Genomic DNA, 26,517 nt, shown 5'->3' on the forward strand with positions numbered 1-26,517 from the left:
TCTGTAGTCTCCACGTGGTTCAAGGTTTTATCATTTCAAGTTGCGAAACTCTAGAGAAGTGACTCAACCAGTGGTGTACTTTAGTCCCAGTGAAAGCACTGAGTAGCTGTGATCTCTGAACTCGTACACCTGTGAACAGCTCCAGAGGCTCCGCCCACACACCGCTATTTTGGGTTCTCTTCGTGCCTTGTGATTGTGTAATGCTCTTGAGGCTTCACGCGCTTCTTTTGAGAGCACACCTGTTAGTGGCATGCGATGACAGAGCTCTACGAGCACCTATTCCTGCTCTGAAAACTGAGAGAGGGAGGGGAACATGCTGAAGAACCCTGCTGACCCTGAAGGGAGGAACAGCAGATGTACTGTCTTTGATATCTTGGGTGTTGCGGCTGCTCGGTTCATCCCAGCTGGTTACATAATACAATGCTGGCAAGCAGAGTGCCTTTTTTTGTTCTATATTTCAGTCGTCTTTTGATACTTTTTAAAGCAAAGCTGGAACTCATTAAGGTTTGAGCAGCATACACTACCAGTCAAAAGTTTTGAACAGAATTTTTTTTTAATGTTTTTAAAGTGTCTTCTGCTCACCAAGCCTGCATTTATTTGATCCAAAATACAGCAAAGGCAGTCATATTGTAAAATAATTTTTTACTATTTAAAATATATTGTAAATGTTCACTTTTGAACAGAAAAAGATCTTCTGGTCCGAATGAAGCACTAGTCCGGAGGGCTGAACTGTACACCTGATAGAAGAGGACAAGCGATCTCCTGGATGTTATTACCTTCTCTTTGGTTCCAGCGCGGCCTGAAGCTGACGGACAGGAATAGCTCATCTCAGATCCCAGCCTCCTTCACGGCAGCGTTATCTGACATCAACAACCGCTCAACAGCAAATGTCCCGCAGCTATTTTAAGCCTCATTCTAAGTGTTATCTTGTCAAATCAGCCCTAAATGGAGCAGACAAAATTAGTGACATCAATCTTCTGGCATCAGTTCTGGTCTAACAGTAGAAAGCTTCGCTTAGTAGAGCGAGTGTGTGTCCAAAACAGTCAGCTTCCAGGCACTAACTAGTCATCCGCATTAATCATCAGGTATACAGACAGAAACAGCACATATTCATATCAAAACATACACACATTTCAAGGACCACACAGGATCTGTAGCCACAGATTTTAGCAGAAAGCATGTTCCCAATGTATTGAAAGTCTATTCCATAGATTTCCCCAAAAGAAAAAAAAAAGATGCAAGATTCAAGTAAAATTGCCATAAATTTATCACTGTAAAATGATCCCATTGTCAAAAATATTTTTAATAAAAAGCATATATTTTTTAAATAAAAAATACAGTAAAAAATGCAAAAACTATCCTTTTGTAAAATTATTCCCTTGTTATAGACATAGGTATATATATAGACATAGGTATATATATAGACACACACACACACACACATACACACAGTAGTGCTGTCAAATGATTAATCTCATCCAAAATAAAAAGTTATTAACATAATATATCTGTGTGTACTATGTATATTTATTATGTATAAGTACACACACATACAGTATATATTTTGAAAATATTTACATGTAATCATATGTATATATTTATATTCATATAATATATATATAAATATATTTAATATATAAACAACATTTTTGTTCAATATATACATGCATAGGTGTGTATTTATATATACATAATATATACACAGTACACACACACATACTATGTAAACAAAAATGGGCACAATTAATCGTTTGACAGCACTAATACATATACATACACACACACACACACACACACACACACACACATATATATACATATATATATTATTATTATTATTATTATTATTATATTCTTGACAACTGGTAGTTACAAAAGCAGTGCTACAAAAAGTTAATTGTAGACCTTGGTGACATGTAATATTTAACATCAAGTGAAGTAATGGCTCCACTTCCTCCTTGTCTTTCTTCAATCCACACATTTCTTCCATTTGACTCTTTTATCCAAACTCTGTCTGAGTTCTCTGCTCAAGTCGAGCACTCATGTTAATAACAGCTGTTCTGTACGGGACCGTTTTGGATCCGTTTATTCAGTGCTCCAGTTTTTGGATTTGGCAGCGGCTTGAGATTGAAAATGGAAACACTGGAAGCACACAGGCGCTTTTGATGTCTACAAAAAGAAGCGTGGCGTGTATAGATGGGCTGGAAGACTGAGCTCTAATTTCTATTTTTAAAGGCCTGATTTTCTAATGTGGTTATAGATGGACTGACACGGAGAGTTAGAGGTCAATCCTTATTATAGAAACAGAAAACACACAGTACATGAGGCTCACAACAGTTCTGCATTCATCACAATAAATGATTGTAAAACAAAGCAGCGATGCACTCGAGTAAAAAAAAAAATTATTTTGACAAGAATAAACAGATTAACTTATAAGTGCACAATAGCTCTGTACCAAAACCTAGTAACCTGCCTACAGGGGCAGCAGACTAGTAAGGCAGCATTCTAAACGGAATGGAACATTGTAAGTGACTGATTTGGAATTTTCTAAATATATTGTAAAAAAAAAACAAAATTACTGGAGTATGTTTTACAAGAAAATACTATTTCAGTCTTTAAAATTTCATGTTTAATGCAGTGTGTTATAGTTACTACTTTGTAATTATTCGTCAAATTTACTATCGATTTCTTAAGCAATTCTAGCATTTTTTTGTCAGTGTGGCAACAAGTCATGCAAATGTACACAGAAGTACACTATTTAATAGTGACAACACTAAAAAGCATAAAATAAATAGTATGCAAATGCTTGGTAAAATAATGCATTTAATTACACTGCTTTGTGTATTTGTTTAATTGCATAGTAGCCTACTAGTTATGTATTTTCTGTTCAGTGATTTAAGAGATTATTGGAGTATGTTTTATTATTTCAGTATTTCTACTTCAAAATTTCACATTTAATTCAGTGTTGCTTGCCATTTTTTTGTAATTATTTGTGAAATTTACTAGTAATTTATGAGTTAACGGTTTCAAATTAAAAGCGTTTCAAATGTAAGTCTTCTAATTAATACATTTTTATTCATTTATTTAATTTAATTTTATTTATGTGCAGTTTAATTAATTTATTCATTTTTATTCATTAATTTTATTTCTTTTTTAATGGTTTTATTCATATACTTTGGAACTAAATTTAGTGGAAAATTTATAAATTAAGAGATTAATGGATTTACTTTGAAACACTCCAATTAAAAATGGAGAAAAAAAAAGCAAGTAAAACATTGAATAAAAGATTAAATTTTAAAATAGAAAGACTGAAATCAGACTTTCTGGTAAAACTCACTCCAGTAATTTTATTTACAACTTCGACCAATCACTTTTATGCTGTATGTAGGCCGTTCAGTAGGTTTTGGAACAGAGCTAATAACAGAACGAAATCCCGGTCCCTTTCATGTGCTTTCTTTAATGTTTTGCAAAATGACCGATTTGGGGCTTTAGCTCTTTTGCCTCATGTGGAAGAGCGGCTAAATACCCTGGAAGAACCCAACCCAGCTCAATATCCTCATCCAACCCTGCAATCAGAGGGGGATTTCTTACTTACGCCCTGGATCTGAGCCCACACAACCTAATTGCCAGTTAAAGCTCCAGCCGTTGAGCACCGAGAGGCAAAGACTTCGTTAGAGCCAGAAGTGGGGCCGAACTCTAAAGGGACACGCTGATTGATGAAAAGAGACGGATTCCAAGGTGTCCTCGATTCGGAAATTTGTGGGCGACCTTGTTTTTCCCTGGCAGGCCTAAATTAACCGGTGCATCATCTATACTGGGATTTGGCAAATGTGGACCAGATTCCATTTTTGGCACAGACCTTCCTCCACCTCTGTCAATGGATGCGAGCTACACATGCAGTGCGCTGAATTTATCATGAGAAACACACTCATTAAAGAGCCGTACTGTCCATCGCCAATGATGGACTAGTGCTCGACGTGTGAAACGTGCAATAGTCACGCTCTCTTTTATGCAAAAAGAACTATATAATGGCCTAGATCAGACAGAATAGGTGGCCTAGAATTAGGGAAATCTGGATGGCAACAGCAGTCTTTGTGAAAGAGGGTGCATGAGCGCAGACAGAGAGACATGCATACATGCACTCACTCACTTTTAATGCACTGATTTTGAGTTTTTGTAAATGCAATCCAAAACACAATGCAAGTACGTGTTGTATTTTCAGTGACTTGCCACAAGGGGCGAGAGTTCTTCTGCTACCGAAAAAAAAGGACAAAAAATAAAAACTATAAATGTACAAACAACTTTTGTTGTTTATTCATTTATAAATAAATACATTTTAAGAGATTAATAGTTTAAGTGTAGGATTTATTTAGAAACCCTCTCCACTCAAAAACCGCTAGTAAATTTCACAAATTAAGTGAAGCATTGAATTAAAGTAGAAAGAGTATAAATAGTACTTGTACTTTCTGGTAAAACTCACTCCTGTAGTTGTTTTTACAACTTTTTATATTTAATTTGTACACTTTATGTAGCTCAGTAGGTTTTGGAAGAATTAAAAAATAAAATAAATAAATAATAATTAAAAAAAATACATATAAAATAAAAAATTTGAAAAATGTAAAAACACTGATGTATAAATATATTGTCCAGTCTGCAGCCAATTGTTTTTTTAAAAAATTTATTATTTATTAATTCATAAATATATATGTATGAAAGCAAATGGCAATATTTCAACGCAATTTAATGCACAATGCATGTACGTGTTGTATTTTCAGCGACTCTCCACCAAGGGTGCCATAGTGAGGATTTGCATAAATAGTTTTCTACGCTCAGTTTTATTTTGTAGAGCATTGCACAATTTAATTAAAACTGAAATGTGTAATTTCTTTCATGAATGATAAATATGTTCAACGGAAACACACATACAGCATGTTGGCTAAGAATCAACATCTGCATTTTCACACTTTTGTAGTGTGTTTGTGGCCTGACCCGAGTGAGGCAGTAATTATTACCTGAGCAGTGTAAACAGGAACGAGATGAGAAGCATCTGCTCGAGCTCTGTGATGTTCAGTTTCACAGACTTTGAGGGGATTTTCCAGGATCTAAAGTTCAGTGCGTCAGACGCGCCGCTGCTTCCTGCTGCCTTCCGTTTGATAACACATCACCTCAATAGAGAGGTTACTGACAAGCAAACGAAGAGTTCACAAAAATTACAATTCTGTCATTTACGAACTCTCATGTTAATCCAAGCATTTGAAGGACATTAATGCTGCTCAAATCCTATACAAATCATAAAGACTACTGTTATTGTCAAGGGTGTAGGTTTAATTTTGGCATTGGTGGGGACATAACGACCAAAGTGGTGCTCTGTCCAAATACCCACACTTGTGGTCTTTGCACTTGACCACTTATGTGATGTATCTCCTGTATTTGGCCCAAGTGTTGATGGGACACACAATGTTGTAAAAATGCAAATTTTCATAGCTTTATTTTTATTTTAAATACTTTGCATTTAAAAAAAGACCAGGGTTATTAGAGTTTACTAAAACCATTTTCATTACTTAAAGTAAAATAAACAATTAAAATATTTATTTTATTTCATTACTTATTACATTTTAATTTAGTAATATGAATGTAGCCTATAACAAAAAATGAAAGAAAAAAAATAATAATAAAAGCTCCATAGAGATTAATGTATATATAAAAACACACAGAAAAAAAAAATAAAAAAAATTTAACAATGTGATCTTTTCGGTTAGTTGCCAAGGCAACATTTCTCATATTCAGTTTAATTTGAAGCACTAAAACTAATAAATAAACTATATAAACTGTTTTTTAAAAACAAACAAATAAAATGTCAAAATTGAAAACTTCAAATTAAAAAATGGATTTAAAAATATCTAATTCAAAACATTAATTCATTGTAGTTTGTTACACTAAAAATAACACTCTCAGACAAGCCAGTGTTATGTAACATCTACAGAGTAACTCCAGCCAAAACATAAAATAAATACTCATTGTAATAGCACAACAAAGACCTGTCTGAAAACACCCAGCAACACAAAGCAGTGCTGACGTGTTAGAGACGCTGCCTCACCTTCAGCAGCGCAGCTTTAAAAGCACATGACTGGAGTGGCGTGTGGACGAGTGTGGTGGGAATCCACTGATAACAGGGCTTAATCAGCCTGTGGGACGCACTCGTCCAGTCTCTAAAACAAACACATAAAACCGGCCTGCTCTCCTGTCTGCTGACGAGGCCTTTGCACTGCCGCTTGAGATAAGGAATATTCACTCTCTTAGGAAATTTATGGCCATAAAATGACATTTGTAGCCATAAAATGTTTATAGCTGTACCTAAATGCGTGTTATGATGACGTGCATTTATCAGGCCCATTACATCTGCACATGACCGTTCACACTGGGAAAATAAGCGGCACTTTCATAAGAGCTTTAGATTCTAGTGCAAATGGTATCTTATTTGTGTGCATTATAATTAAACAAATTCAATATAAATAATAAAAATTATTTTTTTTAAATTACTGGATGCTTGCCAGTTCAAACTAGAATTAAAATTAATTTGACATTTTTAAAAATATTAACAAAAAATAATTTTAATATTAATAATGTTTATTTTAATACTGAATACTGCATTAATTTGATCTAAAATACATAAAAAACATGAAATCGATCATATTTACTACAATTTAATATAACTGATATTTTTCTTATATTAATCTATTTTAAAAGGTAATTAAAATTAGTAGTCAGTTTACTATTTTTGATATAAAAAGTATAATACTGGTCCTGGATGCTGATTGGTCAATACAGGGTTCCATTTGTCGTAAAATATATTATTATTTATATTATATGTTATAAATAATTCTAGTGAAAGGATGGGACTAGATTTGCTTAAATAATGTTGTAATGAAATATTGTGCTCTTGATATTTTGTGTTGTATTGTGAATATAGTTGTAATATTGGGTTTGCAGGTACTGCGCTACTGTAGCACCCAAGAATAGCCCTTCAGCTATATTCACAATAACCATGGTCTTTTTCATTACAAAACACAAAAACCAGATCATATAAAGATCACTACCTCATCAGTTTGCTCTAAAACATTTTTTGACCCACAAAAAAATATTTGCAAGCTAACATTACTCATTGACCACAGCGCAGACGTTATTCATGCCATCAGACATTCTCCCAGAAAGCTTCAATTAAAAACGTCTCCATTTCATCTCATGCAATTGAATTGCCACAACATCCCAAACCAGAGTCAATGCAGTGATTAATGAAACTAGCAAGCGAAGACTTTTCACATCACTATGCCTGGAGAAAATGCATGCTTGGAGTGTCTTACGGGCAGCGAGCCAAACGCGGACCTTTTGTGCTGAGTTGCAAAATGCAAATTGGTTTGTAAAATACTTCTGGCTAGGTGACGCAAAAACGTCAGGAAAACAACAATCCCGACAGTGCAGTGGTTACAGGATGGAAATATGAAATGCAATTAGTCGGTTTAGTCTATTTTTAAGCAGTTATGACCACATGCAACAGCTAAAACACCCACGTTTTCATCGAAATCAGGTTATCTGTTATCTAACAATCAGATAACTGTTAATCTATCTAGTGTTAACCAGTTAAACTTTTTAAAAGGTCACTCACGGTTAACCTTTGAGTTCGTCTGAAATATCGATGTTTTATTGCATCTCTGAGCAGATAACCGCACAGTATCCGGGTTCGAAGGCCAAGTTTGGTTTAATAGTAGACTTGAGTGAGCTTTCCTCATTAAAGCATGCTTTTGGGAAACAGGACACTGATTAACCTCTGAACACAGACCCTTATCTGACTAATAAATGAACATTAGGAAGCTCAATGCACTGGCAGCCGGGTTTATTTTGCTCAAGGAAATCTGTGGCATAACATTTTGGGTACCGGCTAAAAATACAGCACTCCCAGAGCATCCTCTTGCAAGGCTTTCTTTATGCTGTCAAGAGGCACTAAAGCTCAGAGGATTGATATTCCCTGATCTTAATAAACCAAGATAGCTTGTGTTCACAACATGACTGCATAACCAGGCAACGGCACGAGCTCCAGGGCTGCGGTGACCAGGGATGCATGCAAACACGTTCATAAAAAAACACTGCGAAAACAACAGACTTTAACAGCAAATATTAATGCAAAACAGCTTTAATAATTTGATGCATTTAAGAAAAAAAAAAAAGAAAGAAAATACAACTGTCACAGTATGTGTTTGTGCAAAACTTGGCCAAAGCAGTTTTAAAACTGATGCTTGGCTATGCAATCGTCAATAACAGCTGACGTGATTTGTTTATTTGTTATTTGCATTTGTAGAAGAAACTATAAGGATGCCACATAATTGAATTAAGAGTTGACTAGATTTATGCATGCACTTTTGTTCTGTTTACCTACACAAAAAGAACCAATAATAATGAAGCAACGTGACCAAAAAGGAAGCCCAAAGCTCAGTCCGATGGCACTTTTGGAAAGGAAGGAAGCATAGGTCATGTCAATACCCACGCAAGATGCTGAGCAAAGCCTTAAGCAGCTGATTATCTTTCAAACTTTTCTTCAAACAATATATCCATGGGCCAGACCGCACAGAGATATTTTGAGACTTCCCATTGCTCCGCGCTCCCTATTTCTCATCTTCCTAATTCGGCATTGTCATGCCTTGACGAGTCAGGGTTGCATGATCTTCCCTTCACCCTTCCAATTACAATATCCATCTGCGGTGGAGACTGTACGGCTTCATCTACGCATTCCTAATAATCCTGCACTAAATAATGAGCGGTTTGCTATTTGAGCGTGCATTTCCAGTAACAGCCGAAACCACTAATGCATCTCTGAATGAACCTTGCTTAAGGTTTCATTTGGGTTGAGAGATGTTACTGTTGAAATGCTGGAGGAATATGCGGTATCTAGCAAAACTTGTAATTTTTACCCATTGCACTATAAAGGCTCAAATCCACTATGCTGCATTTTTTTAAATACTAATTCAAATGCATGCATGCATGCAAAACTGTAATAAAGGCTGAATTAGATAACATGCCAATTCAGACAAAGAAAACTCATATGCAAAACAGATAACACATGCCATGATACATTACTACAGTTGAGATACTAAACGTGAACTTGGCTATTCCAGAGTTGAGCATGTGACCACATGTTGTTGTACAAGCTACCGCATTGATTGCATTTCTTTTGAGGCTCTGTGTATGTTTGGGGAGAGATTTATATCTATGTATGCCAAACCACTTCATTGCATTATTGCATGGCTCTGGTTATGTGACTGTTTGCATTGATATTGTGCTGCAAAATCTGACGCATGCATGCATTTAAAACTGAAATAAAGGCATGAAGGTATAACAAAAAACACCTTTATATGCAAACCTTAAACAGATAACATACGTGCCACTTCAGATCACTACAGTCAAGATACAAAACACGAGTAAACTAGGGACATTGACTCAGCTATTCCAGAGTTGAGCATGTGACCAAGTGCTGTTTTACAAGCTAATGCATCCATTGCATTTCTTTTGCTCAGTGCATGTTTGAGGAGATATATTCATGTACGTCACACCACTTCAATGCATTATTGCATTGCTCTTGTTGTGTAACTTTTTGCATTGATACTGTGCAGCAAAATCTAATGCTCTATTGTATGCATGCATTTAAAACTGCAACAATTCAAACTAAAACTTAAATTTATAACATGCCCCACTGAATTACTAGTTTGGTACTAAAAAAACAAAAGAGTAAACTAAGGAGAATAACTTAAATTCCACTGTTAAGCATATGATCAAGTATTGTTTTACATCTATCACATTCATTGCATTTTTTTTTTTTGGGTCTCTCTGCATGTGTGGAGAAAGCTTTATATTAAAGTAAGCCAAACCATGTCATTGCATTGTTGCACTTCTCCTGTTATGTAGAACTGTTTGGATTTATATTTTGCAGCAAAATCGAATGAATGCATGCATGCATTTATAAATCGCAATAAAAGGTATGAATAACATGCAAACTCGACCAAAAAACACCCTATGGCAAAAAGGAAAACAAACGACGCATCAAATTACTGTAGTTAAGAAAACAAACAAGAGTAAATTAGGGACAATGACTAGTGAATTCCAGAGTTGAGCATGTGACCACGTTGTTTTACAAGCTACTACATTCATTGCATTTCTTTTGAGGCTCAGTGCATGTGTGGGTAGGGATTTATATTTGTGTACGCCAAACCACTTAATTGCATTGTTGAACTGCTGCTGTTACATAACGGTTTAAATCTGATGTTTGCATGCACTGATATAAATGAATGCATTGGCGGATATACTTTAAACATGCTAATTCAAAACAAAAACACTATATGCAAAAACATACAAGCCACGTTAAATTCCTATGGTCAAGGTAACAAAAATAAACTAGGGAATGTGACTTTGGAATTCCAGAGTTGAGCATGTGACCACGTGTTGTTTTACAAGCTAACACATTCATCGCATTTTTTAAAGCACAAAAAAGGGAGAGATTTACATTCACTTCAAACCACTTCACTGCATTGTTTTACTGTTTGCGTTACGTAACTTTGCATTGATACGGTGTAGCAAAATGTAATGCATGCATGCTTGCATTTAAACCTGCTATAAATAAATGCATGAGTGGATATTTTTAACATGCAAATAAAAAACTCCCCATGAAAAGCTAAAACTGATATCACAGGTTAAAATAGACTCCCACTGACAGCCTAATACTAAACAAGGGTAAACCAGGGACAGTGACTCGGGAATTCCAGAGTTGACCACGTGTTGTTTTACAAACTACCATAATCATTGCATCTCTCGAGGCCCTGCGCATGTGTGGAAAGATTCATACTCATGCTTTCCAAAACACTGCACTGTTATATAACTCCTAGTATTGATGAGCAACAAATCAGATGCATTTTGTTGTGAGTGAAATATTTGGCCTGAGTTTTAATATTAAATATAGTTCTAAAACAGGTTTAAATGCTCAAAAAGTCTTTGAGTGGCTGAGATGACGAAACAGATGGTAGGGTTTTTCAGCATTAGTCAACACACGCAAGTCGTTTCACCCAGCTCCACCTGTCTGACGAGGCAATTTCCTGCAGCACACAATACACAAAGCCCTTCTACCTAACGACCCAAACACGACCCAGAGAACTGGTTAAGGTAATGATTTACACGCCAGTGCTCATATTACATGTCATTGCTTTGACTACAACTGCAATAACAAGCTACCCCGGAAAATAACAATTATATACCAACTAGGCTACAGCGTTTACCAAATGCACCGTAACACAAACCCTGTAACGTAAAGCGCAACCCGATTGAACTTCATAATTGAAAAACATATCCGAGACGACGTATGTTGGACGTGCGCCCAGCCAGCGAAAGCAACCGCTCCTGCGTTCAGATCCTCAGAAGAAGCAAGCAGAGACTCTACGTTAATACAAGATCAGAAAATGTATTTGGCAATTTTAAACAAGTGCATACAAGTACAGCTAGAAGCGTTTTCCAATGTTTGCCAAGTGCTCGTAGAGTTGCATTAATCACATTCTACGTTTAACAGGAACTGCCACCATACCTAAAAGTACATCAAGAAATCGTTAAACATCGACAAAGAACGTAGTCCGATATAATGAGTACATACCTTTTATCTTCAAAAAATATAGAAACACAATGTATTCAAAAATCAAAAAAAAATGTACAGCAATGTTTACCAAGTATGCATGTCCCTCATGTCCATTATATACAAGTCCGTTAGTTTCTGTCTGGATGGTATGCATGGGATATTCATATTTATATATTTATATAGACCAGAATATTTTCGAAAAAACAAACAAAAAAAGCGCAATCAAGTGTCTCTCTCCTTTTTTACTTTGACGTCTCCTGCCAGAATGGTGGCTATTTCGCCTTGCATGAAAGCCCACGGTACGTTGGAGCCCACCAGGGGGCATTTCTCGCCGCTCGGACAGTACACTTCTCCGGTCGCGCCCTGCTGTTTGATGCTCTCCCGGGAGCAAGGGAAGCAGAACTTGTGAGACCCCACCGAAGGGCACTGCACAAAGTGTGTGTCCTCCAGCCTCTCGTGGCAAAGCGTGCAGCACAGCGGGATGCTGCTGGGAACCGAGGAGTCTGGGATGCTCTGCGGATGCACCGGATCCATGCCCGGAACGTGAGGCGTCACGGTGCCCTGTGCTAGCCGCCGCTGGTTGGGAGAAAGCGGGCTGCTGCTGTTTCTGCGTGTGGTCGAGTGCACCTGGTTGGCATCCTTGGGTGAGCTGTTTCCACCGGCGTTGTCTGCGGCCAGAATGAGCGCCGCGATGGGCGAACTTCCGTTCTGGCCGGAGGCCTCTGGCGGGGTGGTGCGAGGATGAGGGGATATCGTGGAGGGCGTGGAGGAGAAGCTAGGCGGTGGCACCGGGGGCATTTTCAATCCGTCTCCCGCCGGGAGCCACTGCTGTCCGTCTCCGTTAATCTTGGCGGCGGTGCCACCCTCCCCATCCGGCTCTGGCGAGGCTTTTCTCTTCAGATTCTTGGGATGTTTGCCTCGATCTGCAAAAAAGCACGAGCATGCATGAATTACAAGTCAAGTCACTATTATTTATAATGTGCTTTTTACAATGCAAATTGTGTCAAAGCTGCTTTACAGTATTAAACAGGGAAATAGTGTCATTCTCCTCTGGCCAGACGAAAGCAGCAGTTAATTCTAATTGCAGCGCACAAAGAGTCTTTATGAAACGATGACAATGTGGCAGACGCAGCGATGCAATGTAGTGCCAGACGTAACAATGAGGCTGACTATAAATGCACCACATGCAAATACATGTTGAGCTTTGATCAGCGGAAATTTTCTTGCAGCTGACTCATGCCATAGTGCTCTCATTCAAAGCAGGCCATTTATGAGACTACAGTAGCCTTGTATTGTACTGCATGCATCTATCTATATATTATGTGTGTGACCCTGGAGCACAAAACCAGTCATAAGTAGGACGGGTATATTTGAAGCAATAGCCAACAATACATGTTTTATCCTTTTATGCCAAAAATCATTAGGATATTAAATAAAGATCATGTTCCATTAAGATATTTTGTAGATTTCCTACCGTAAATATATAAAAACTTACTTTTTGATTAATAATATGCATTGCTTAGAACTTCATTTGGACAACTTTAAATGCGTTTTAATATACATATATATATACACACATATATATACACACACATATACATACACATATACACATATATATATACTGGAATATTGCACCCTCAGATTCCAGATTTTCAAATAGTTGCATCTCAGCCAAATATTGTCCTATCATAATTTATTCAGCTTTCAAATGATGTACAAATATATATATTTTTTTTAAATTTACCCTTATGACTGGTTCTGTGGTGCAGGGTCACGTATAAATGTCTAATAATACAAAATGAATATACACACATCTGTCCATCCATTTACAACGACACTGAAAACACCCCAGAAATCGTACCTGATTTGGTCGCAGGAGCGTTAGTTTCGTACATGACTCTCTGCTGCATGTGCTCCTTCTTAAATCTGTTGTCGTACGCGCTGAGCGCCATTAAATCCCGGGACGTTTTGTTCTTGATCCAGTCGTCTGCGCGAGTTTTGTGGCTGTCGCTGATCTCCGGTGTCAGGCTGTCCGGTCTGAGCTTGTCCTTGTCGTGCTCGGTGCTGGAGACCGAGGCTGGCCGCTTGTTTCCGCCGAGATCGGCGGGGCTGAGACCGGGTCTGCCGTTCATCGCGTGAACCATGCTGCCGTTCACCAGAGGCACTAAATTGGGCGGGACGCCGCTAGTCCTGCGCGGGTTTGGACTCTGCCGGTTGAGCTCCGGAGGATCGTCCGGTTTTGAGAATCCGTTCGGGACCGGGATGCCGTTCGCCTGCCGCGCAGACTGGTATTCCGGTCCCAGTCTGGGGGGACGCTCCGAGGACAGCGGGTAACGGTCCAAGGGCTGCGGCGGACGCGACACCGGGTCTCCGGACCCGTGATTCAACGCCTGGATCTCTTTCCCCGATAACGGTTTCGCCGCCGGTCTGCCGTCCTGAAATCCATGGGCTCTTTTGAGCTGCCGCGCGGTTTCAATGACAAACTCGATCCTGTCTGCTCCTTCATAGTTCACGCATCCCCTGCAAACGGGCTCGGTAAAATCCCAGATCATAGCCCACGGCATGCGGGGCAAGTCGCATAAATAACACGACTGCCTCCTCGAAGCAGCAACCGCCGCGGACGACATCGCTCTTTTAGGTGGAAACCCCTCCGAAGTACAGCGCAATCCTGACAGAAATGTTCACGGGAAAACGAGGTAGGCTCCTCTCGAGTAATAATTGAGTTACAAACAGAGCTTCATAGTAGTGTGCGCTTTACTACGACTCTCTCTCTCTCTCTCTCTCTCTACTACCGCGTCCAGACTGGAGCTCAATGTGGAGCAGTGACGTCACTGACGCTCAGATTCTATTTACTTGATTCTTCGATAGAAATCTCCCTCCTGCGCATGCGCGCTCTCTCGGCCAGGGTTGCCAGGTTCTCACAACAAAACCCGTCTAGTTGTTTCTTAAGGCCCTTTTCATGACACGTTTAACGGTCATCAGCATCGTAAAGTTTTTTTTTTTTTTTAAATGTACGTACACGTATAACACTGTAGTTTGTATTATATTACCTTTGCATCGGGGGGGGAAGCGTTCCGTGAGGTATAAAGTACACGTGTTTTTGGCGAGGTTCCCCTAAAATTAGCATTGCAGGGGCTAAATATCACGTTATTGAGGTCGCTTCAACTCGTGTTAAAGTTGCCCGATTCCGCTGGAAAACAGCAGACCTGGCAACACTGCTCTCACCCCCTCCAGTGGTCTTCTGCTTTATTTAACTCCGAGTGTCACCAAAGACGCGCTGGAAACCATTCAGAGCCGAAAGCTGTGTTTTAGACTCGATGACGTGCAAATCAGCCAAATTCTTACCGAAAGGAATGGCGAGCTTTTTCGATCGAATTCGGTTCCGATGATCACGGGACATACGAGGGACCTGCGATTTACATGCATGAGAAAGTGGATGTTAATGAAATCTTGTTTGTAGAGGATATAACATTTCTTGTTATCAGCAAGAAATTGCTCTATAAAAATTAGTTTTATGTATTATGTATAAAAATGTGTCGTATGCATTAAATCACAAACGACTGGAAAATCATGGAAATTATTTTACACATTGCCTGAAGGAAATATCTAATTAATACTATGAAAAAAACGATTTATTTTGTAAATAAAGTTTAACATTAATAATAATAATAATAATAATAATATTTTATAATTACATATATATAGATTTTTTTTCCTCCATTAAATCGACTGGGAAATCATGGAAAAGCTGTGGTTATTTGTTCATTTATTTATTGCTTGATATAAATATTTAATTAAAATTATTTATTTTGTAATTAAAGTGTATTCTTTATAATACTACTAATATTTTAGAGTTATATAAAAAAATATATAATTATGATTATTAAATATTCAGAGGCTGGCTGATGTAGACTAAAATGAGATGATCTAAGATCAGTCTGGGTTCCACTCATGCATTAAAATAGCAATGAAATATGTATGGCGTTGGACTTTTCTGGAGATCCCCACATTCCACTTATGAACAGTGTACAGAATCACTAACACACCATTCAGAGTCAAAATCATCGTACATTTTGCCGTTCTTAGTCATTTATGTCATACTCCTGAAATAAAACATTCACACTTTCACTTATACCACACAAACTTGACATTTTTGCTCTCGGTTAGATGGTTATAAACGTGACTGGGTACATAATGTCCAACAGTGTGAGGAGGACCAACAAATAGATTTCTAGGTCCTTCCCTTTTGTGTTGGCCCCGTTCCAATTGAGTGCAGCTTCAGGGCTCTTTGGGTGAAGCAATGCGTCTGAAATCTGCAGACACAAGGCAGGATGTGTTTGTGCAAGCCCTCGTGACGTTGGAAAGAGGAAGTAAGATGTTTAGTCACGTACCCACAGCCCGCCTCGCCCTTCTCAACGAACATCAAATCTGCTGGCCCGCAGCCAGGGCTGATGATCAACCCTCCTCATGGAATTGGGCGTGTTTTGTATCCGAGAAACTGTAAATACCACCTTTTCTTTCCGGTCGGACAACTAATTCCTCCAGTTTGCATTCTGGGTAGGCTGATCGGATTTCATATGGCTGTGTCACTCAAGGGCAACATCTCATAGATAGAAAGCAGAAAGTCATTGCTTGATGTTTTCTATATCAACTTGCAGGCTGTGACTCAAAAATGGGGCAGTCATGAACATGAGTGAAAAACAATGCTGAATGGAAACAATAATAATGCATATATAGTCATGCATAGTCTGGATAACAGAGGTAAAGGAAATATGAACCAGACTACAGTTTGTAGTCAAGGATAAACATGGTCTGTGTCGACTGTAATGTGTTTGTGTGGTGAATTATTGGAAACCGAACCCAAAAATCACACTCATATTATAAAAAATGTGAAATTAATTGTCAATTTCTTTTGCAGTTTACCTACAGATTTGGTGCTGTATAAAATATGCTATATAGAACTAATCAACTTCATAACTTCACCAATCTCGATCTCAATTTAGCTCCAATCACACTTTTGATTCCACCATAAGCCACCTTTATCTTTGCATTATTTACAACTTGTGCTGTTTTGGGTCACCGCCATATAAAACATGCTGTTTAAAATGTATCAACTCGGATTTATTCCTTATTTGACCAGTTGTGGCTCTTTCAAAATGATTGACTCCTTCATAATCCAGTTTGGTAATAATGCTATATTTCTGTTTGATTTTTTTGGTTCACCTTTGTATGATTTACAATTTTGGCGCTGCGTAACAAAATAAAATTCCACATCCTGAAACAAAACCAGTTGAGAAACCCTGATTTACATGCTCTTGACTCAGCACTTCTGAAGCAATGCCTCATTGTGGAACACAGTTAAACACGTCGGAAAGAAAGCGTAACACTGAAAGGCTCCAGAAAAAACAACATGTGAACCGTCAAAACCAAGCGTGTTTTATGAGTCAGGGAAATACTGATACCAGAGCATTTCGGTGTTTTGTTTTAAGACAGACAATGTTTTATTAATTTACGTGTTACCTCTCACACAGGCTTTTGTGTTTTTGTCTCTCTCTCTTCCATAACGTGGCCCATTTTCTGCGTTATATAACTCATCCGCTACAGATGTTCAAGGACGTGGTACTGTGCTTGAAAACAGCACAAATTAAATATTGATATTGTTATATAAGTCACAAATGCAAAGCTTATATAAAATGCTTCTCATTTTAAAGCTTGTAAACATGATCAAAACCAGTTTGTGTTTACAAAAGGTTCATTTTAGGCCTCGGAAATGGACCCAGACGCATTTACAGAGACGCAGACGGCATAAAACAACAGTCTCAACTATAAAACGTGTTGTGCTTTTGGGTTCGTTGAAGTGTGTCGAGTGAACCCTCTGACACAATGTCACTCTACCCTACGTTTCCTAGCGCAGGCAGTCTGTAAAATCTCCTTTCCTCCTTTTGATTGGCTGTAAATTTCTCAGGAAATGGTAACCATGGCAACCCTTGCGCTCACCAGGATAGCCCCACTGACAGGCAACATCCTGTTTACTGTGTTGCTATTTTTTTCTCTCCAGCTCACCAATTCAACTGAGAATGTTTTCATAGTGAGTTACGAGTCTGTTGTGCAAACTCAGTTTTGTGATTACTGACCCGTTTACAGTCATTTCATGCAGTCAGCTACATAAACCATTTATTTCATATAAACTTAAATACAGAAAGAAAGGAAGAGAATATATGCACTTGCAAAAAGCCAGAAATAGCCTTATTTACATAATACCCCAATACTGTATCGTGTACAAAATATGCACAAAAGTATCTGCTAAATGCATAAATGTACAGTATATTGTGAATGTTTTCTTAAAGTGACTTACAATAGAGGAATTTGTCAATTTGTTTATATACTCTCAGAATATAAATAGTAATTTCAGGCAAATGGCAAGCAGTTTTGCTGTAGTTCAGCATGATTGCGCGATATATATATACACATATCAACAAGATGAATATATGCCTGAATATATCTCTCTCCATGTATGTGTGTGTGTGTGTACACGTGTTTATATGTATGTGCATAAGTATATATACATACCCACACACCCACATATATATGGAGAGCGAGAGAGCAGCATTGCTTTGACAAATTACTAATAAATTCTGGATATTCTCAAAACAGGTATATATTCATCTTGTTATGAACTGTGTACATTAATACATACTGTCAAAAAATACTCGGAACGTTCTCACTTTGTCGGCGCAAACAGCAAATATTTGGTGACATCGAGGAGGTCGAGCAATTATAAAATGGAGGAATTTAGTCAAAATGGAGGGCCTGAGAGAGAGGAGCAGAAGAAATGTGCCGGGCGTCTGGAATCTGGGGGCTGGAGGCTGCAGAGGTGATGTCATTGGAGCAGAGGAGCTGGAGAAAAACAACTCTTTCTTTATTCAGATCCTCTTTGCAGTCCCAGCAGGGGAGGGAGGCTTGGCAGGCAGCCGTGGCAGGGGCTGCTGGGAAATGGTAAAGGATGCCAAGCAGGCTCTGCAGCCAACATTAGTGGCTCACATCTTTGTTCTCTGAAACCTGGTGTGCTGCCAAAAGCCTCATTTCAGCTCCCCGCCATGATTACACTGGATGTAGGCCAATTCCTGAGAGCTTGCAATCCTCTGTTGCGCGCGGCCGCTCTCGCTCTCCTTCAAAGGCTCGCTGCCAAACATGCAGCAGTTTCCATGGCGACGACGAGCTGAACATAAAAAGTAAGTAATGATTCAGGCAGAGCGCCAGATGTGCCACATGTGCAACAGTTATAAAAAAATAAAAATAAAAAGCCATGGAGTAGAAAAGGCCAGTCTAGTCTGGTAATTGTGGCTGTTAGGAGAGTTCAAAATGCTGGGAAATTGATGCAAAATAAAAATAGAACACTAAACATTTTTCAAACAGTTGCTAGGGTTTTGCTAAGGAGCTGTTAAGAATGTTACAAGCAAACATTCCGAAGTCTGGTTACAAAGTAACAGCACAGCTCTTCTCAACTTGATGCATTTGAAATCAACTCTTTGAACACATCACTAACCTCAAGTTTGATCAATAATGATGATTAAATGATGAAAACTAAAAGGTTCTCTTCTTAAAACAGCACTGGCAAAACAGACGCTCGTATGTTGTGTTTGCTGTAGCTCATGAAAAGCATGCTGTCATTGCCAGATGAGAAGAGATGTGGTTTCCTGTCAAAATCCCCTGTCATTTGCACATGCAGCATGACATACCCTCTGAAAAACTCATTTAAATGTTATAATTGAGGCTGACTGACTTGTACAGGAAATACACATCTGAGTAAAAAGGTTGTGCAGCCAAATAAGGTCTCTGAATAGTGAGCTTAGCTAAGGCCAAGATTTCAGTGGTTAGCTGTTAAACCAAATAAAAACATATGCTATTTAAAATTAATCCAGTCAGATTCATATGGAATTTGACCAGTCGAGGCTCTTGTTTTTTTATAAAAATAAATAAATAAACATTACTTAAAAAAAAAAAAAAAAAAAAGTAAAAAACAAACAAAAAAAAAAAATAAACAAATAATAAAAATACAATAAATAAATAAAACAAGTAAAGTTAATAGAAAGCAAATAAAATACATAAATAATACAATTAATTAATAAGTAAAATTTAATTAATGCAAATAAGAAAAAAACAAACAAATATATTTACATTTGGGCACATCGTCAGATTTATAAGTAAATGAGATCTATTCACAAACTTGTATGTAACGACTCGTACCTACACATGTAACATCACTGGGGTTGTGTTGGCAGGTGTGTGTGATGACATCTACAGCGCTATGTAAATGAAGTGTGGGTGGTGTCGTCTCTTTTCACACTTTTGTTTTCACATGCATTAATGGAACAAGCCCGCTTTCAGCGAGTGACTCACTAGAAACCAGTTTTGCCCGTTGAATTTCAGGGACATTCTGTAATGTGCACTCCCCATCATAAATGTCGTAACAATGTCGGGCTTTTTTTAGTTTCAGCTCACACTTTCCAGATGTTACTAATTGCTCAGCATCAAACTACTTGAAAAAATTGAGTGCATTTATTGTACAATGATTATGCCTATTAACTAGACATGTCAGGTGTGGTGCTAATTATTATTGTACCGTTTATTGTCATGTAGTATCAATATTTTGGTAAATATTTAGGTCAGGTAAATTCTAGTGCTTTCTGAAACATTCTGGAACTAGTCATTAAACAATAAAAATATTCAATGTACACTTTTTGGACAACTTTTTTCAAGTTTTGGACAACTTTAACTGTTTAACTGTTAATTGTTCACAATGTTAAACTGTTGTTGTTAAGCTCGGTTTTATGCATATACCATGTCATTTTTATGCATGACTAATAACAGATTAGCTTGTATAAAATATTCATATTTTATTAGCTTTCACAAGCACTGATAATACACAAAAATAATGTGATTTTCATATACAGCATGTCAGACTTCATAAAGAAATAAAGCAAAACAAAACTTTGGTTTATGTTTACTAAATTATAAAAAGGCAAGCTCCTTTAATGTTTGCATAAAAACAAACTTTTAAAACAGGATGTTTTGAGGTTGCAAAGTGGTCAAATGTAATATTTCCATAATGTTTGAAAAAAAAAAAATATTTAAAACAATGATTTAAAAGTTCAGAGAACAGTAAGGAAAATAACTCATAATATCATGGGAAAGGCAGCAAAGCGTTCTTATCGAACATACTCATGTTATTTACGCCGCAGGTCACAAATCTTTCTACACGGTGCTATAATATTCCACGTCATCATCTTTATGACTTACTGCATTCCTGTATAGCCAAGTATCAAAATCATTTCCAGTCATCCTAGCTGATATAAGTGAACATGAACTCTCTCTCTCTCTCTGGCTCCTTTCAGTTGCGTCAGAAACCGCTGGAAATCAGTGTCACACCCAGCCACTTATATCAATAACACGGAGCAGAGAGGAAGACGTGTCAGAACGGCCCTCGGCGCGCCGGATATGGCTGTTAGCTACGGCCGTCTGCGCCCCACTTGCTCAGACTTCAAAGTGTGGATTTTTCAAACAGATTTCTCTCAGAAGCAAGTGACTGGATGAAATCAAGTGAGACACTTGAAAGGGAATGTTACGGGGTGTATGATGTGTGAGTAATCTCTCTCTGGGCGCTTTCATCTCCAGCCATGGCTGTCATTACCCATGCTAGTGCTCTAACTAGCGTTAACCCGCTTTAGCAGGGTTATCAGACAGTGACTTAAGAGCTGGTAATACACGTCTTGAGTAAAATGCCAAATGTGATCTCATACAGTCAGACTTTGGACGTTTGGTCCAACCACTGTAAACTAAAGATCAGACGCATGCAACACTTTGATAATGCAGTAAGTCATCAAGATAATGATATTGTTTGCTTGGTCCACTTCAGTGCATTTTGTTTAAACCATTCTTTATTCATTACTCATTTAAATACTTAAAGAGACCGTGTGCAATAATACGTTTTGATCTACTTGACATGCATTGTGGCTAAAATATGATCTTGTTATTGAGATTTGACATCACAACAACAGTGTAATCATGATCAGCTATCTGTTCACAATCAAATTAATGCTACCAATAAAACATTAAACATAACAGCATGCTGCCACAGTACCAGTGTATATTATACTGCATTTGAATTTTTAAGATGTGGAGTAAGATATGACGACCTTTCTAGTTACTTGACCTTTGCCTCGTCAAATATGAGCCTATTCATCAAATAATCCTGAAAAATAAAATGCATCACAGTATGTATCACAGCACAACTGTTTTCAACATTGATAATAACCAGAAATGGTTTTTGAGCAGCAAATCAGAATGATTTCTGAAGGATCATGTGACACTGAAGACTGGAGTAATGATGCTGAAAAATCAGCTTTGCATCACAGAAATAAATTATACTTTGCAATATATTCACATAGAAAATAGCTATTTGAAATTGTAATGATATTTGACAATTTTGCCATATTTGTGTTCAAATAAATGTAGGTTTGTTGAGCAGAAGAGACTTTTCCAAAAAATACAGACTTCAATACATACAAAAGTAAAAAACATTGTCTATAAAATTATCATAATTATGTATGTTAAACATTGTTGGAAGTGCCTCGTCCTTTGGCAGCAAACATCATCGGTGACGGCAGACAGACAGAGTTTGACTTTGAAAGACTGTGCTGATCTGGACTCGTGGCATCAAACCCGAGGCCCTTTGTTCTACTCTTAACGTGGACTCGTTTGCATCAGGATAAAGGCAACAGCAACAGTTCAATGTCTAATGTACTTCCTGTCAGACGGTCAACTTTACACTGTCAGTGTCTCTTTACGACTCCATACTAGCTCACATGATCGCTAACTAAGCTTTTGATAAAGCAAAGTTCAGTGTATAACCTAAACATTTGATTCACATGATTCTTATTAAGCCGTAACAGTTCATGGGGATGAGTTTATTACTTAAAAAAAAAAAAAAAAAAAAAAAAGTTCTGTCAAATGATTAATTGCGATTAATCACATCCAAAATAAAAGTTATTTACATAAATACACAGCACACACAGATATATTATGTATACATAAATATACATGCATACAGTTTATATTTTGAAAATATTTACGTGTATATATTTATATTCATATAATTTATATCATACATAAATATATTTAATATATAATCATAACATATTTGTCTTAAATATATACATGCATGGGTGTGTATTTATATATACATAATAAATATAAACAGTACACACAGATATATTATGTAAACTTTTATTTTGGATGCGATTAATCGTTTGACAGCATTAAAGATATTAAAGATAAACATTAATAAATAAATATATTCATGTGGAAGAGTTCATTTCTATGATTTTCTGGTGTCTAGATATAGCTTGATTTGGTAAATAAAATAAAAACCAGTCACAAGCAATATATTATATTTTGATAATATTTATATATTATTAAATAATCATTCTTGTTTATTATTTATTAATTTTTTACCTTTATACGTACATGCATCAGAAATGAATTCTATTTAAAGGTTTTTTTATTTATTTTTACATATTCTTATTAGCATTTATTAATTTAAAGACCATGTAAACCTGCAGCATCCAGCGTGTTACACATTAAACCCAGACATCTTTCTCCCAGGTCTCAGGGCAGTGTAGATTGTTTATCTAACCTCATTAGACATACACGACCACAAAAGGCCACGGGGTTGAACAAAGCGTACCTTGTTTGATTGTGTCAGCCGCACCCAGAGCAGTGACAGCCGCACAGAACACATGAATGAACGGCCACATCAGCACAGCACAGGATATTTATAATGGGTGTGCAGGTTTGCTGTAGATCTCCATTCGACAAAGCTGGAGTTCAGCGGGAGTTCAAGCCGCATATCCATTATTCATGCGACCCACATGCACTTGTGTAGGACGGTAGCTTATCTTCATCTCTATAGGAGAGGAAAATTATGAAATGAATTGTATATGAGTGAGTGGTGTGTGTGGATGTAAGGAAGCACTAACAATAACATCTGAGTATACAATAGTAAAATGTCCCAACCACCATAACAACCCTGCAGCTCTCATCACGAGGAAGTTGTTAAACTGCAACGTGGGTGAAAATGTACAGGAAGACACTGACAGAGAAAAGAATGATGAGAGAAATTCATTCCCAAACAACATCGACGCTACTGGAACATACACCGAAATTCACACAGCCACTTCAGAGCAATTAAAAAAAAAAAAAAAAAGCATGGAGCTTGCAATGCCAAAATCCCAAAGGGTTTGAAAACTTTTGAACAGAATGAAGATGTACATCATCTTATTTTGCCTAAATATCTTTTTTTTTTTTTCATTTGGTATTGCCCTTCGAAGGCTACAGAAGATAGTTACATGTTTCCCAGAAGACAAAATAAGTTAAATGTACCCTGATCTTCACCCCCGGCTCTTTATGCATGGGTTTTCCTTCTGGAGCATCAGTGAGCGTTTGAACCTTCTGTAATAGTTGCATATGAGCCCCTCAGTTGTCCTCAGTGTGAAAAAAGATGGATCTAAAAATCATACAGTCATTGTTGGAAAGGGTTCAAATACACAAAAATGCTGGAAAACCTAAGAATTTGTTTTTCCAAATTGTGTCAAATCTCAATAACAGTGACAGTTTAACCGTTCAGGACAAACAAGGGACTCATGAACAACTATCACTAAACAAAAAAAAAAAAAACAACAGCTGTGTTCAGCGAACAACAGTATTAAGAATCAAGGGGATGTAAACTTTTGAACGGGGCCATTTTTACAGTTTGAAGCATCTTTTGTGTGATATCTTATTCAGGTCAGTACTAACATGCACTTCAACTGTATGTGAGAGTATTTATATATACACACATAAATTTACACCGTACACACATCATATAAACAAACTATTATTTTGGATGCAGTTAATCACAATTAATCGATTTGACAATTAAAATAAATAGGACAAAATAAATGGCTTCTACATTACATAAATAGATGTTTGTTAGTTTAGAAATAAACTAATACAACAGATATATTTTACAAAATTATGCAAATATAGCAACTGCAAAAATTAGAGCTGAATGCCATTTATATTTTTCTATTTGCATGAAATGCATTTAATAAAATTGTCATGATGACATGCTAGATTCTTCCCCACAATGGGCCTAAATATAGAATTTAGATTTTTTTAAATTTATGTATTTGTTTGCTGTTTATCTTGGCGGTTTAATCTCTGATAAACGAACGTTTTTATGGGTGGCATGCATGTCTCAGTACAGCTTCATGGTTGTAGCTTAACCACAGCTTTTACAGTTACTGTGAAAGTGTGAAAGTGAGAGAGCCAGAAAAACTGGGCCAGCAGTAGATATACGAGCACATTAAGGGAAATCCAAAAGAAAAATCCCCACCCAGTTAAACCACAGGCCCTGTCAGCAACACATGACCTCATGGAAGCATCGCTTTGTTATCGCTCAAACATTCAAAGCAGCACATTCCCCTCCCCCTCACACACACACACACACACACACACACGCGCGCAAACAAACCGCCGAAGGGTTTCAGTGGCTGTTGAAACAGAATATAAACAAAAGAAAATCATGGTTGCAATAAATAAACGATTCAACGATTTAACACGTCTACGAGTCAAACGCTCTGTCTGTCACGTATTCACCTCCGTCTGCATCATTCAGATGCTTCTCCTGAAATTAAAAACCAGGAGAGTTAAAAACAGACACAAATGAGTCGATGATTAGCAATCAATAAGATTTAGAGGAAATTTGACGAGAAATGTCTGGTTTATATTAAGATTCTGATTCTATAAACTGAAAACACTTTGAGATCTCAACTGAAACTCAAGAGGAGATGTGAGATAAACTGAGAAACATGGAGGCAACGACTCCATTTGCTCTTTATTTGCTATTTGAGATCTCATTCGTGTTGGACCATTCCTAAACGTTGTTCTTTACTCAAACGGGCGGTGCTGCATGCAGATTAATATTCCCATCAGCTCAACTGGTGCTAGACGGGAATAGTCTGGGAATCTGATAAAAGCAGGCGTGGAAATACACGAGACACCCTGCACTCCCACTCTCCACATAACTGACCTAGAAAACCTGTGCTTATCATTGGTGTAAAAAGTTTAACCCTGAATATCCCGTTTGCCTGGGTAACAGGGAACGCTCTCAGAATGTCCTGGAAAGGTTCTCTCAGTTACAAGCAAACGTTCTTCAGTAATGTTAATAGAACGTTCATTCAAAGTTATCTAGTAGGGCTGCACAATTAATCGAATTTCTAATTGCAATTACAATTACGTAATCGTTCAAAGCAGCAATTAATCGTTCAGAATCCACTTCTGTTACTCCGTGTGCTTCAGATGTTTTCTTTTCTTTCTACATGTTATCTTAAGGGTTTTTGCATTGTTTTAATTTTAGTATAGCATTATAATACCATGCATATTTATACTTTTTTATTTAAAAGAAGAAACCAATCCAATGTATAGTTCACATTTGAGGCTTAATATAGAAGTTTCAGTTTTTTCAGCTTGTTTATTTTCATCTAAAAATATGGCATGCAGTGGCTGCAAACAATGGTATAAACATCATTCAATGTAAATTGTGATTGTAATTACTCAATTACAATTTCAAGGGAATAATCGACAATTATGATTTTTGTCAATCGTGCAGGCCTATTATCTAGTCTTTACTAATGTCCTCAAATCGTTAGCACAAAAACATTTATGGAATGTTTTTTTTCTGAAACGTTCATGTTACAGTTTTTAAATGTTACTACTTGTTTCGGAACATTCAGAAAACATTCAAAAGT

The 26,517-nt window shown here is 37.3% G+C and overlaps 1 protein-coding gene across 2 annotated transcripts; it reads right to left on the reverse strand.

Annotated features, from left to right (window-relative positions):
• Positions 1-250: 250 nt before the first annotated feature.
• LOC306883908 (interferon regulatory factor 2-binding protein 2-A-like) lies at positions 251-14,501 on the reverse strand. 2 transcript variants are annotated; one of them, XR_013785395.1, is made up of 4 exons: positions 13,530-14,472; positions 11,684-12,588; positions 777-941; positions 251-287 (listed from the first exon to the last, which is right to left on the reverse strand). XR_013785395.1 is itself a non-coding variant. In XM_079439427.1 (2 exons), exons 1-2 carry the CDS (start codon positions 14,293-14,295, stop codon positions 11,888-11,890), a joined length of 1,467 nt encoding a protein of 488 aa, XP_079295553.1. In that variant the 5' UTR covers positions 14,296-14,501; the 3' UTR covers positions 8,180-11,887. The 2 variants fall into 2 exon arrangements, 1 of the variants encoding a protein (XP_079295553.1); XM_079439427.1 differs by lacking the exons at positions 251-287; positions 777-941 and having other exon boundaries at positions 8,180-12,588; positions 13,530-14,501.
• Positions 14,502-26,517: the final 12,016 nt, after the last annotated feature.

Source organism: Barbus barbus, assembly GCF_936440315.1.
Source record: "Barbus barbus genome assembly, chromosome: 18".
In the NCBI taxonomy this organism is placed as follows: Eukaryota; Metazoa; Chordata; class Actinopteri; order Cypriniformes; family Cyprinidae; genus Barbus; species Barbus barbus.